At 49.2% G+C, this 15,036-nt stretch overlaps 1 protein-coding gene across 4 annotated transcripts in view; it reads left to right on the top strand.

The window, feature by feature from the left end:
* The window catches only part of LOC118394659 (E3 ubiquitin-protein ligase RNF220-like), a 203,808-nt gene that overhangs the window by 142,162 nt on the left and 46,610 nt on the right, over positions 1 to 15,036 (top strand). For all 4 annotated transcript variants that reach the window (XM_052463755.1, XM_052463757.1, XM_052463754.1 and 1 more), the window contains exon 3: positions 8,016 to 8,145. In XM_052463755.1, coding sequence (XP_052319715.1) covers positions 8,016 to 8,145 — 130 coding nt within the window. The remainder of the gene's footprint in view (positions 1 to 8,015; positions 8,146 to 15,036) is intronic.

Here is a 15,036-nt window from a genome sequence, read left to right as displayed (position 1 = left end):
CTGGAAGTGAAAGGGACAGATCCTAGCGCGATACAGTCAAATGAAGTCAGCACATAATTGATGCTAATTGATCCTGTGTAAGTGCTGCTCGGCAGGCATAATGGAAAGAGGGATGCAGAGAGGAAATAAATGAATGGAGAGAAAAAGGTATCAGAGACTGATTGTTCTGTGAGGCCTTGTGAGATACTTGGTGGTGGGTTATAAAAACATACACGGTGAGCGTGAGAAATGGTTCCTTTGTTCTCAACGTGACGTACCATTGTCTTTGTGATTTCAGTCAGACATTTAGAGAACCTCTGGAAGTCATCTATTTGGTTCTCTGTCTGTTTAAATCTGACCTAACAGATTATAATCAAATGTGCTGTATATATTACCTGCATATTACCTGCATATTATTATAATCATTTAGAGCATGTTGACGCACACACACACACACACACACACGCACGCACGCACGCACGCACGCACGCACGCACACGCACGCACGCACACACACACACACACACACACACACACACACACACACACACACACACACACGGGCAGGTAGGCAGGCGACTTTGAAGTCAGCAGTGGGTTCTGTTGCGGAGGAAGCTTTACAGGCGGCAGCTGTGCAGGGTCATAGACTCCCAGGTGAGCGCACTACACAACACTACACAACGAGAGCCCCCGCCTGCCCCCGCCTGCCTGCCAGTCTCCACTTAGAGCACCGCTACAATGTTAACACATTTGGATTTCAAAAGGCGCTCCAGTCCTCCCCGAGAGCCTGTTAGTAAAATGTCTTTGTTCTCTGGCCAGTACATTACACATTAGCGAGCTAGCAGTGCTGAGCTCTTGTTTCAGCAGCAAACAGCAGACTGCATGGGGCTCTGTAGAAGGAGAACTGACCACAGCAGGGCTGCCTGTGTACACACACATGCACACACACACACACACCATGGTTACACACTCATAACAATTACTAAAATCCTTTCCATAAAAGCTATTTTAACCCAAAATTGAATATTGCTAATATTATTGTTTAATACTACAATTCTTTTAGTATATTTTTCCACAAAAGCCAGTGAGACAGTATCTACTGTAGCCACATATGTTTTATGTTTTACAGATACGTAAGGTGTATAGGTTCTTTATGCATTTGGAAACAGTGAAATGAAACAGGCCCATGCTATTTGAGTTCCATTGTGAAACGCTGTGAAAGGACAAATGAGTTAGTAGGCAGACAACTCACAGGCCTGTGCTACCAGAGTTGTGCCAGTGGCCCTCTCTAAATTATAGCAGCTAGCTGCAGCCTTCATTCAGCATAGTCTGCTTCTCTCCTCTAAAGGGTGGGTTGTAAAACAACATGTAAGAAATGTCGGGGTGAGCACCAGAGCTGTTATACATCGCCACGTACCAACCCAGCCTCATCCGGCCCACTCAGCTAAATTCACCCCCCTCACATCCACCAATAGCCAGAGCCATGCAACATGATCGGGTCTGTGCAGCCGTTTGGCAGCTCTGATAAGACCGGCAGGCAGCGGAGCATGACACAACAGGACGCAACACCCCCATTCTCAATCTCCTCCTCTTCTCTCACGCTCTCTCTTTCTCTATCCATCTCTCTCTCTCTCTCTTTCATTATCCATCTCTCTCTCTATCTCTCACTCTCTATGTCCCTCTCTCTTTCTCTATCATCTCTCTCTCTCTTTCTCTCTCCATCTCTCCCTCTCGCTCATTCTCTTTCCATCCATCCATCCATCCATCCATCCATCCATCCATCCATCCATCTCTCTCTCTCTCTCTCTCTCTCTCTCTCTCTCTCTCTCTCTCTCTCTCTCTCTCTCTCTCTCTCTCTCTCTCTCTCTCTCTCTCTTTCTCTATCCATCTCTCTCTCTCTCTTTCATTATCCATCTCTCTCGCTCTCGCTCTCACTCTCTATGTCTCTCTCTCTTTCTCTATCATCTCTCTCTCTCTCTTTTTCTCTCCATCTCTCTCATCTCTATCCATCTCGCTCATTCTCTATCCATCTCTCCATCTCTCTCTCTCTCTCTCTCTCCCTCTCTATGTCTCTCTCTCTTTCTCTATCATCTCTCTCTCTCTCTCTCTCTCTCTCTCTCTCTCTCTCTCTCTCTCTCTCTCTCTCTCTCTCTCTCTCTCTCTCTGTCTCTCTCTTCTCTCATCTCTCTCTCTCTCTCTCTCTCTCTCTCTCTCTCTCTCTCTCTCTCTCTCTCTCTCTCTCTCTCTCTCTCTCTCTCTCTCTCTCTCTCTCTCTCTATCTCTCTCTATCTCTCTCTCTCCATCAGGCTGTAGTCTTGCTCTCATGCTCTCATTTCGCCATCTGTCGTCTAATCGGCTGTCTCAATTTCTCATAACACCTCTTATCATTGATTTTAAGGAAAGGGGTTAAGTGATGGGAATACTTTAGATAATTACAGTTTGCCTGGCTGGCATGTTGTGGTGGAGGAGGGAGTCAGGTGATTGTGCCTGAGTGTGTCCCAAATGGCACCCTATTCCCCATTTAGGGCACTACTTTTAACCAGGGCCCATAGGATTTGGTTCAAAAGAAGTGCTCTACATAGGGAATAGGGTGCCATTTGGGATGCAGACACTGTGTGGCATTAGTCGTGTCTTGGAGACGAGTGGAGAGGACTCGGGCTGGTTAAGTGGAGTGCCCTGATAAAGGTAAACGGTGGCAGAGATTAAAAGGAGAGATTGGGGGCCAGGCAGTGAGGCAGGGTGGGATGGGAGGAGAAGATGAGATGATCCATCTTGGCGCATTAGAAGAGATCAGGCCAGCACTCAATCAGAACGGTCAGGCCACAGCGAGCGGAGGCAGCAGCCTCTTCCTTCCTTCCCCTGGTCGTGTGGCATTTTGGTGAGGAATCTCAGTACTAAAAAGTTCTGTCAGGCCTATTTCCTTGTTATTGCCCCCCTCCTCCCTCCTTACCCTCTTCCTTCCTCATTCCCTCTCTCCCTGCCTGCCTCAGCGTCCCCTTCGCTCCCACAGATTAAATGGAGAAGTCAACCCCCCCCCCCCCTCTCAGAGCTAAGGGGTCCGTCGGAGGGGGGCATCCCGCATTAATCATCTTTAACGCGCTGACAAGTGCCGCGTGCAAAACCTCCTCCTTCCCCAGGATTTATCTCTCTGTCGACCAATTCCCATCACTCACTGCCCTGAGGGAAAGAGAGAGACAGAGTGAGAAGGGGGGGGTTGAGAATGAGAGAGGCTGAGAGAAAGGGTTAGAGAGAGAACTAGGGGGGTTGAGAATGAGAGAGGCTGAGAGAAAGGGATAGAGAGAGAACTAGGAACTGACAAGAGGATGAGGGGTAGAGCGATGGGTATAAAGTGAGAGGGAGAAAGGGAGAGAAAGCAGAGGGGAAAGGGTCAATGAGGCATCCACAGTACAGCATCAGAGGAGAACAAGAGAGAGAGACCAATAGACAGAAAGGGGGGAGCAGATTCAGTACCCAGATGTGGCTGTTTAGAGAGGGAGGGGCCACTAGGTCCACCTGTCTCTGTCTATCTGGGATTGCTCCCCCTCTGTTTCACTGTTCCTCGTGGCCCATGATTAATCACAGGCTGTCTGCCTTTAGTCAATCCTCTCTGGGGAGGACGTGGACACTAGGCTGGGGGGCTGCAGCCACACATAATGGGCCTGTCTATAGGAAACACATTAGGTCCCCAACACACACGGTGGGCACTGGGCCCTTATTGATGATGCCTGTGACAGATCAGGAAAACTTTGAACATGTGACATCATAGGTGAGATTGAAAGATTACCACAGGGGATAAGAGATGGCCTGTTGTCAGGGGCTGAGATTGGACAGAGAAATATGTGATTTGGAAATTACACAAACATTTGGAACTCAGAGCAAATGTCTTTTTGCAAGTTCAAACACTGTGTTTCAGAAGTAGACCAACTTTAACCAAGCAACAGACAATACGTCCAACTATCTCCTTGAAATTCTCACTTTAACACCCACCCACACAGACATAGAGGGAGAGAGACAGAGAGAGACAGAGAGAGAGAGAAACCATGGAAACCATGTGTTTGATGTATTTGAAACCTTTCCACCTATTCCGCTCCAGCCACTACCACGAGCCCGTCCTCCCCAATTAAGGTTCCACCAACCTCCTGTGCCCTAACTCCTGGAGCATCTGCCCCATCATGCTGTATGTAGACTCTGTGGGATGAAAGAACTAACATACAGTCATACATCTGGTGTAATTATCACTAAACAAATAAGCTTTAAGCTAATGTCTTACGTACATGTTTTCTTACTTGTAAAATGCACTACAAGTCTGGCAACATAATATATATAACGTCCCGAAATGTGCAGAACTTATACAATTGACAAATTCAGACTTTTCCTGGCGTGTTAAAATGGTCATCAGTGCTGTGAGGCCCTGCAGTCTGTCCTGTCCAGTGTCACAGCCCTGCCTGCCTGCTGTCACTGTCTACCCACACCACACTACGGCTGCTGAGATCAAACAGCTCTCTCCTCTCTGAGCTAAGGTTACGTATCTCAGGTTAGTTGGTGTGTGTGTGTGTGTGTGTGTGTGTGTGTGTGTGTGTGTGTGTGTGTGTGTGTGTGTGTGTGTGTGTGTGTGTGTGTGTGTGTGTGTGTGTGTGTGTGTGTGTGTGTGTGTGTGTGTGTGTGTGTGTGTGTGTGTGTGTGTGTGTGTGTGCGTGCGTGCGTGCGTGCGTGCGTGCGTGTGAGAGTATGTTGGGGTGTGACAGGTGACACGGAGGTGGTTAAGGGGCCGACAGGTTCTCATTGCAGTGATCAGGACTCCATTACTAAACCCATTGATTGTGTAGGGATGAATTAAAGGGCTTGACTCGAGAGGCGATTGGCCACACAACCACACACACTACCATTGTCCTCAGACATACAGGGAGTCTAGACCACCGCATCACACCATCTGTCTACCTCTGCCCACGCAAACAGCACCAGAATAACAGCTGTTGTCCTCTGGTACACACATAACTCGAATGGTATTTGTAGCATATTTAACTTTCTGTTTAAAAAAATCCAGACATTAAAAACCTACACTGTCTGACAAAATGACCATTGATGTAACATTGTAGCACAATTGTCACAGAACTAGGAGCCTGCAGTCAAACAAAAAAGTGAGGTTATTTACAAAACGCACATTTAAAACAATAGATGAAGCCCATCTCCCCAAAAAAAGTCTAAATCAACCAGGGACAATAAGTCCAGTGATGTCTGTGTTTTCTCGGTTGCCTACAGAATTGAAAGCACTTTATCAGCAAAGGAATGGGATTGGATCTTTCTTTGTTTACTGTTGCGGACTGTGATTGCTTTGGCATGACTCAAATGATCTTGTCAGGGCGAATAAAGCTGACCACTGCTTAGTGGAGAGAAGTGAGAGGTAAAGGAGACATGTGGCAAAGAGGAGAGAGACAGGTACAAAGACTGCAGGAGATGAAAGGAAAAAGAGGAGAGAGACAGGTACAAAGACTGCAGGAGATGAAAGGAGAAAGAGGAGAGAGACAGGTACAAAGACTGCAGGAGATGAAAGGAGAAAGAGGAGAGAGACAGGTACAAAGACTGCAGGAGATGAAAGGAGAAAGAGGAGAGAGACAGGTACAAAGACTGCAGGAGATGAAAGGAGAAAGAGGAGAGAGACAGGTACAAAGACTGCAGGAGATGAAAGGAGAAAGAGGAGAGAGACAGGTACAAAGACTGCAGGAGATGAAAGGAGAAAGAGGAGAGAGACAGGTACAAAGACTGCAGGAGATGAAAGGAGAAAGAGGAGAGAGACAGGTACAAAGACTGCAGGAGATGAAAGGAGAAAGAGAGAGAGAGAAATAGAGACAAAGGAAGAGGGGAATGGATAGAAACAGAGGAAGAGAAGAAAAAAAGAGAAAAAAGGGAGAGAAAGAATGTAAAGAAATAGATGGAGGACGAGCAGAGCGAGGGAAAATGAAAAGGTAGGGGCAGAAAATGAGAAATACATGTGCAGGGATGCAGCGGGCGAGAGAGGGAGGGAGCTGAGAGAAACACAGACACGCAGAATTGTAATCGATTACCTATTTTTCAAAGTCACTTAAAGTGTCCAGAGTGTGGGGCTGTTAAGTAGTAGTGCTGGGGAATAGGAGTTGAGTATGCGTCGGCACGCTTGACTGGGAGACAGGCTGGGAGAAAGGGGGTTAGGCTGAGAGACACAGAGTGTGTGTGTGTGTGTGTGTGTGTTCAACAGTAGGGATGCATCCTAACATTGTCCCTGCTAGCTCCTTACTGATGAGTCTGTACTCTTGCAGGAAATAGTTGTGACAGGCCAATATCTGGGCAGGGATATGGGCCCCTGGAGGGCCCCTGGCTGCAGTATGCTGCTCTGCTCTGTGTTTATGTGTGTGTTGTCTTGGAGGGAGGTGAGACTGATCCATCACCAGCTCAAACAGGGTAGCAGCACATCACATCACTAGACAAATACAACACTGCCCTCTGGGCAGTGTCAAGGACACAGACGTTCTGGGCTTAAGGATTTATTCTGAGCACAGAGCAGAGAGCTAAGGCTTTATAGTGTTTAGGACTATAGACATTATAGCCCAGATCTGCTGCCCTGTTCCTAGGTTACCTCCCAGGTAATAGCCCTGTCCAACTGCATTTGTACACAATGGACGAGACGCTTGTTGAGGACAGCTTTTGGAACCATTATCAGGAAGGGTCCTCAGAGTGATTTCAGGGCACACAAACAGGCAGGACCAAGAAAACCTGTTTGTGTGTTTGTGTGTTTGTGTTGTACCTTAGGAATGTTATTTGTCTGACTGTAGCACCTGTTTTATTTTGGCACAATTCTGTTACCTCAAACCCCAAAAGCGTTTAGCTGTCTTCCACTCAGTGGAACTCTGATGTCACTGCGTTCAGACTTGGCGTCATGGGGGCAGATAAGGACAAGAGTGTCCCACTGACTGTGTGTTCCTGATTTCAGGGCAGAGAGACAGGGAGGGCAGGGGGGACACGGGACAGTGTCGCCCGCCACCCACCCACCCTCCTGCCTGCCTATACCTACACTATTGTCGCCCTGACACCCCGCCCCAACAGGATATCCTGTGTCAGGGTAGGCCCATTGTTCTTGGTCTAAGAATAGACCCGTCCGATTGGCCGACACGGGATCCAAAACAGAATGTTCTGTCACAAATGGCACCCTATTTCCTATATAGTGGACTACTTCTGACCAGGGTCCTGGGTCCAGGGTATTGCACTATATAAGGAATAGGGTACCATTTGGGAATCAGAAAGACAGCAGCAGAGAGCGAGGAGGAAGTCCCCTTCATCCAGAGACCGAGGAGACTGAGGAGATATTTTTACTAGGAGACGCTTTTAGCCCAGACGCCTCCTCTATACCTAGATAACACACACACACACACACACACACACACACACACACACACACACACACACACACACACACACACACACACACACACACACACACACACACACACACACACACACACACACACACACACACACACACACACACACACACACACACAGACAATGAACTGGCTCATTACATCATACTGTATGTCCTTCAAGCCCTTATTTGAGTTCTCTGGGTTTTAAACATGTGTGCATGAGTACAGTATGCCTTTGCTATGATATGGTTGAGATGACGTAGAGCCAGAATGTGATCCATGGAGTGTGGCTGTGTTCAATCAGTCACTCACTCTGTTAGTGTTAATGAGGTAACTGGAGACATGCGTTAGGGCCCAGCGATTCTCAGTCCAGGAAAGTGAAATCTGAGGCACTTAATCCTGCTGCCCCATCCATCCCTCTCTCCCGCATGCCTGAGGGACACGGCCCTGTGGACAGATCTCATCCTAGCTTCCCTTGATGTCTCTCTTTCTCTCCATCTTTCCTTCCTCCTCTCTATGTCTGTCTTTCCCCATCTCTCTCTCTCTCTCTCTCTCTCTCTCTCTCTCTCTCTCTCTCTCTCTCTCTCTCTCTCTCTCTCTCTCTCTCTCTCTCTCTCTCTCTCTCCCTCTCCCTCCCTCCAGGTAAGAAGAAGGTGTCTCTTTATGACAGCCAGACGCCCATCTGTCCTATCTGCCAGGTGTTGCTGCGTCCAGGAGAACTGCAGGACCACATGGAGCAGGAGATGGAGCGCCTCACCCACATGCACCTCAGGTCAGACCCCTGCCATGTTACACCACACCGAGGGGGTTCAGCTGTACTCCTGGACCCCTAGATTACAACACCAGGGACATCCCCTGACTCGCTGTCCGCTCCTCTGCAATCCACAGTTCACCACCACAGCCATGGCATCAGAGTGATGCCTGCACCTCTGGGGCCATTACACGCTGTAGGGATAGAGCTGAATCACTCACTCAACTAGGTTTTCACATCTGCATCATTTGTAATGGCAGGGAGGGGCCACGTAGACGACAGTTCTTCCATGTCTCTACTGAGGGTACACTCTTTGAAAAAAGGTGCTGGATAATGGTTCTTTGGCTGTCCCCGTAGGAGAACCCTTTGAAGAACCCCTTTCCGCAGAGGGTTCTACATGGAACCCTAAAAGGTTCTCCTATGGGGGCAGCGGAAGAACCCCTTTTGAAACCATTTTCTCTAAGAGGGTACACTAGTACTCTTTAGTCGTCAGCTTTGGATAAGCTTTTGAAGAGACAAGAGCCCCTCCCCAGCCCCTGGTATTCCCCCTAATACTGCAGTGATACCTGGGTTTTTGGAGAGACAAGAGCCCCTCCCCATCCCCTGGTATTCCCCCTAATACTGCAGTGATACCTGGGTTTTTGGAGAGACAAGAGCCCCTCCCCAGCCCCTGGTATTCCCCCTAATACTGCAGTGATACCTGGGTTTTTGGAGAGACAAGAGCCCCTCCCCAGCCCCTGGTATTCCCCCTAATACTGCAGTGATACCTGGGCTTTTGGAGAGACAAGAGCCCCTCCCCAGCCCCTGGTATTCCCCCTAATACTGCAGTGATACCTGGGCTTTTGGAGAGACAAGAGCCCCTCCCCAGCCCCTGGTATTCCCCCTAATACTGCAGTGATACCTGGGTTTTTGGAGAGACAAGAGCCCCTCCCCAGTCCCTGGTATTCCCCTAATACTGCAGTGATACCTGGGCTTTTGGAGAGACAAGAGCCCCTCCCCAGCCCCTGGTATTCCCCTAATACTGCAGTGATACCTGGGCTTTTGAAGAGACAAGAGCCCCTCCCCAGCCCCTGGTATTCCCCTAATACTGCAGTGATACCTGGGCTTTTGGAGAGACAAGAGCCCCTCCCCAGCCCCTGGTATTCCCCTAATACTGCAGTGATACCTGGGCTTTTGGAGAGACAAGAGCCCCTCCCCAGCCCCTGGTATTCCCCCTAATACTGCAGTGATACCTGGGTTTTTGGAGAGACAAGAGCCCCTCCCCAGCCCCTGGTATTCCCCCTAATACTGCAGTGATACCTGGGCTTTTGGAGAGACAAGAGCCCCTCCCCAGCCCCTGGTATTCCCCCTAATACTGCAGTGATACCTGGGCTTTTGAAGAGACAAGAGCCCCTCCCCAGCCCCTGGTATTCCCCCTAATACTGCAGTGATACCTGGGCTTTTGGAGAGACAAGAGCCCCTCCCCAGCCCCTGGTATTCCCCCTAATACTGCAGTGATACCTGGGCTTTTGGAGAGACAAGAGCCCCTCCCCAGCCCCTGGTATTCCCCCTAATACTGCAGTGATACCTGGGCTTTTGAAGAGACAAGAGCCCCTCCCCAGCCCCTGGTATTCCCCCTAATACTGCAGTGATACCTGGGTTTTTGGAGAGACAAGAGCCCCTCCCCAGCCCCTGGTATTCCCCCTAATACTGCAGTGATACCTGGGCTTTTGGAGAGACAAGAGCCCCTCCCCAGCCCCTGGTATTCCCCCTAATACTGCAGTGATACCTGGGCTTTTGAAGAGACAAGAGCCCCTCCCCAGCCCCTGGTATTCCCCTAATACTGCAGTGATACCTGGGCTTTTGGAGAGACAAGAGCCCCTCCCCAGCCCCTGGTATTCCCCTAATACTGCAGTGATACCTGGGCTTTTGGAGAGACAAGAGCCCCTCCCCAGCCCCTGGTATTCCCCTAATACTGCAGTGATACCTGGGCTTTTGAAGAGACAAGAGCCCCTCCCCAGCCCCTGGTATTCCCCTAATACTGCAGTGATACCTGGGCTTTTGAAGAGACAAGAGCCCCTCCCCAGCCCCTGGTATTCCCCTAATACTGCAGTGATACCTGGGCTTTTGGAGAGACAAGAGCCCCTCCCCAGCCCCTGGTATTCCCCTAATACTGCAGTGATACCTGGGCTTTTGGAGAGACAAGAGCCCCTCCCCAGCCCCTGGTATTCCCCCTAATACTGCAGTGATACCTGGGCTTTTGGAGAGACAAGAGCCCCTCCCCAGCCCCTGGTATTCCCCCTAATACTGCAGTGATACCTGGGCTTTTGAAGGAATTGGTTAGCCAGGAAAACAAATCAACTGCAGAAATCCCTGACAGATGTTCATTCATCTCCTGGTCTTTGACAGAACTTGTCCATGGTAAGTATGGGAGTAGATAAGAGAGATCTGGAGGTGGACTTACAGTATAAATGCCATTCTTACTGACTGTGGAGGCTTCAGCAGAGAGATCGCTGTTCACTTCAATAGTCACCCTGTGATGCGTCCAAAATGGCCCCCTATTCACTATATACATTGCCTACCTGGTTAAATAAAGGTGAAATAAAATAATAAAAATATAGTGCACTAATGTACTTTTTATCAATGCCCTACTTTTGACTAAGGCCCATTAGGGCTCTGGTTAGTGCACTATATAGGGAATAGGATGCCATTTGAGATGCAGATCCAGGTTTACAGTGGGATAAATCAAAGCATTAACCCTTCAGATGGGAGGCTGCCATTTGAAATCATATTTCACCTTGATCGCATGACCGAGCGCTCCTTACCCACCTTGCTTGATAGCACCACCTATTAACCCACCCAAGGCAAAGAGCTAGGAGCCTCACTTCTTCACTCCTCATGGAAACCAAAGCTTGTTGACTTAGGGCCTGCACGCCCTCCGCCACTAGCTATCTGCATGAATAATCCCTGTCACCTGCAGCAGTACATGTGTAACGCATAGCACCAGTGGCATGTTCCTCACTTGCTCTCTCAGTGTGTGTGTGTGTGTGTGTGTGTGTGTGTGTGTGTGTGTGTGTGTGTGTGTGTGTGTGTGTGTGTGTGTGTGTGTGTGTGTGTGTGTGTGTGTGTGTGTGTGTGTGTGTGTGTGTGTGTGTGTGTGTGTGTGAGGGACGTGTAACAGTGAGAGGGTAGAGACGGGGGCGGGGTGTGTTCCTCTCCGCTCTCTTCTCCAGACTGTTATCCATCATGCAGCAGTGAGGAGTTATCATTTAATAATTAATAAAGGGCAGCGGCCCACCCTCTGCTCCAACCCCTCTTCTGCGGACATGGAGAGCCTGCCTGGAGGGCCCTGGTGGTCGATGGCAGAGGTTATTTAAAGAAATGGCGTCATCCTTCCTGGTTTGTCAGGGGCGGACACTGCTGAGCGTCACGGCCCTGTGATATAGCCTCGCCTGCACCAGTCCCATTAACCCCATTGCGGTTGCCACGTGAATTATGCCTGGATATACCCCGGCAACGCACCGCCATTTAAGGAAAATGGGGGAGGGGTAGGAGAGGTCTTCATAGAGAAAGTGGGGGCAGCGAGAGAGAGAGAGAGAGAGAGAGAGAGAGAGAGAGAGAGAGAGAGAGAGAGAGAGAGAGAGAGAGAGGGAGAGGGAGAGAGAGAGGGAGGGAGAGAGAGAGAGAGAGCTAGAGAGAGAGAGGGAGAGGTAGAGAGGGAAAGAGGGAGAGGGAGAGAGAAAGAGAAAGAGAGAGAGAGAGAGAGAGAGAGAGAGAGAGAGAGAGAGAGAGAGAGAGAGAGAGAGAGGAAGTGGGAGAGAGAGACAGAGAGAGAGAGAGAGAGAGGTAGAGAGGGAGAGAGAGACAGAGGTAGAGAGGGAGAGAGAGAGAGAGACAGAGAGAGAGAGAGAGAGTAGAGAGAGAGAGAGAGAGAGAGGAGAGAGAGAGAGAGAGGTTGAGAGAGAGAGAGAGAGAGAGAGAGAGAGAGAGAGAGAGAGGAGAGAGAGAGAGAGAGGAAGAGGGGAGAGAGAGAGAGAGGAGAGAGGGAGAGGGGGAGAGGGAGAGAAAGACAGGGAGAGAGGGAGACAGAGAGAGACAGAGAGAGAGAGAGAGAGAGAGAGAGAGAGAGAGAGAGAGAGAGAGAGAGGTAGAGAGGTAGAGAGGAGGTTGAGAGAGAGAGAGAGAGAGAGAGAGAGAGAGTAAGAGAGAGAGAGAGAGAGAGAGAGAGAGAGAGAGAGAGAGAGAGAGAGAGAGAGAGAGAGAGAGAGAGAGAGAGAGAGAGAGAGAGAGAGAGAGGTAGAGAGGTAGAGAGGGAGAGAGGTAGAGAGGGAGAGTGTCTAGTGCAAAGTGTCCTTGCTCCCGGCTGCCAGTCCAAGTTCTATGTTTAGCTCCAATACAATCACTGCTGGGCTTAATGGGAGAAATGATTTCCGTTAGATGATGAATCTCCGTTCAGACCGTGTTGGAGCTTTAATCTTTTCGTGTCTGTGTGAAAAGCGACGTCGGGTAATGGGGTTAGCTAAACTGGTCAGTTAGCTTTTCATAATTTCATTAATGTCTCTCACTGTATCGCCAAAAAGTATTTTCAAGATGGATGGTGATCCCTACCTCTGTGTAAACCCTTTTCTGCCACAATGCCCCCTAGCCTGTGGAACCCCATACAGACGTTGGATTAGAAGGCTATGATAGGACTTCCAGACCCATCCACTCATCTGTAAAGAGTATAGTATGTCCTTACGACAGCAGGGAGGTCCTCCCGCTTCCATCTCTCTCTCTCTCTCTCTCTCTCTCTCTCTCTCTCTCTCTCTCTCTCTCTCTCTCTCTCTCTCTCTCCCTCTCTCTGCCTCTTTCTTTCCCTCTCATTTCCTCTCCCTTTCTCTCTCTCCCTCTCCCCCTCTCTCCTTCTTGCTTGCTCCCTCCCTTCATCCATCTCTCTCTCTCTCTTTCTCTCTCTCTCTCACCCCACTCTGCTGTCCCATTCCTCCTGCTCTGCCACAGTTGCCGGGCGAGGCACCAGCGTTACATTGGCGCACAGATCATTGGAAGTGACATGGCGAATTTGTGGCAATTTGTAGTAAATGTCCCTTTAATGATAGCGTTTCATTTTGCACCAAATGAGACTAGAGTGCATGTAAAATGGAGGAGGCTGTTTAAGATGTTGCATTAGGCAGATGGTGTGGGCCCGTCAGGGGCCCAGGAGGGGCCCTGAGTGGATGTGTGTGAGATTGGGACTAGCTGCCAGAGCCACTGGCTCCCCAGTGGCCTTGGCCGATGGGGCCGCCTCGCCTCTCTCATCCTTTTCCTCCACTCCTCATGTATGGACATGGAAATCTATCATGCCCTTTACACATCAGCCTGCTCACAGGGGCAGAGCAATCTACATATCCCTCCACCCCACCATCCATCCCCTCCACATAATCAATTTGCCTCCAACGGAGCGAGCTTGAGCTGGTTGGCGAACGACACGAATAGCGAAAAGCAATCTTTATCTCGAGCTTACAACCCCTCCCCCCAGACTGGAACTTTGACCATTTTTATCCTTTCTTTCTTTCTCTCTCTCTCTCTCTCTCTCTCTCTCTCTCTCTCTCTCTCTCTCTCTCTCTCTCTCTCTCTCTCTCTCCTTCCCTCTTTCTTGCTCCCTTTCTTTTTTTTGTTACTTGGTTTCAGTGGGATGTGTTTGGATAGGTCTGGGAGAGAGGAGGAGCAGAGGCGGTGTAGGGGTTATTGTAAAGGCATCCTATCAGGCCCCTATAGCCAACTGACCGTTGCTAACCCTATCAACCAACAGTCTAGGAGATGAAAGCTTAGCATTCTGCCAGAGCTGTCAAAGAGCAGTCAAAATCATGGGCGGAAATATCAAACATATTCAGTTCACATGAACTTCTACTGCTTTTATGGAGATTTATATGGCTGGAAAAATATCCATTTTCTTTGGTAAATCTGCTACACTATTCACATTTATCATTAACAAAACACATTTGAACTCTTGTTTCGGCAACCTCTCTTTCTCCCCTTTTCCCTCCGTCTTGTCTATTTTCTCTCCTGGCTTTGTTCCTCAGTTCAAAACGATGTCATTGGTTTGACATGACAGGCTGGAAGCTTTTTGCCTGAGCGTTGACATCAAAATTCATTGAAATGGGCACGTGTGAAGAAGCCGCAAGAAGCCCCACCTGCACTCCTTCCCCATCCACCCCTCTCTCTCTCTGTTTTCTTTCATCTCTCCTCTCTCCCCTCCCTCTCTCTCTCTCCTTCCTGTCACCTCACTGTCACTGACAACAGCACCCCGGTGTAGAATCTCCTTGTTGTCGCTCCCTATCTGGTCCCAGCCACCAACAACAAGTCAGCTTTTGTTATTGTTTCTATGGAGTTTTAAGGTAATAAATGTAAAAACAGAAACACTCGACATTCAGGAAATAGATACTGTACCCTGCATTACACGGTGCCTGAGTATGTAACTACTGTTTATTCTTTTTGTCAGTACTCTTTCTTCCGAGTCCTTCCGAGTGTACGATACCCACAAATACAACTTTTCCACAATGCTTGTGTAGGCTCCTACTAGGTCTAGTCTTTAGAGGAATCAGACATGGTGGACATCCCCTCAACCCTCAGCCACTAAAACCTTTGACCTGTGTTAGTAAGAGCCATACTCCCACTCTGTCTCCACATCCCCCGGTGGGTCTCTCTGCAAGACCAGTGTGACCGGGGTCTCTCTTCCAGATTGATGGTGCAGTACATTAGTTACAGTGCTCTGAAAGCAGCAGGCCCTCCTGTCCTGTCTGTCGGACCAGAGTGGAGGGATGAGTGTGACACAGCCAGCACAGAAACAGATAGAGACACAGCCCAAACAATGCTGCCTCACTCCCTACCTGCCTGTTTCACTGTCTGCCTGCCTGGCTGGTGGATTTATGATGGAGGTGAGTGCGTTTATTATCT

The sequence above is a fragment of the Oncorhynchus keta genome, chromosome 15 (genome assembly GCF_023373465.1).
Source record: "Oncorhynchus keta strain PuntledgeMale-10-30-2019 chromosome 15, Oket_V2, whole genome shotgun sequence".
NCBI lineage: Eukaryota > Metazoa > Chordata > Actinopteri > Salmoniformes > Salmonidae > Oncorhynchus > Oncorhynchus keta.
The sequence above is the reverse complement of the archived record's forward strand: the minus strand, read 5'-3'. Positions and strand labels throughout refer to the sequence as shown.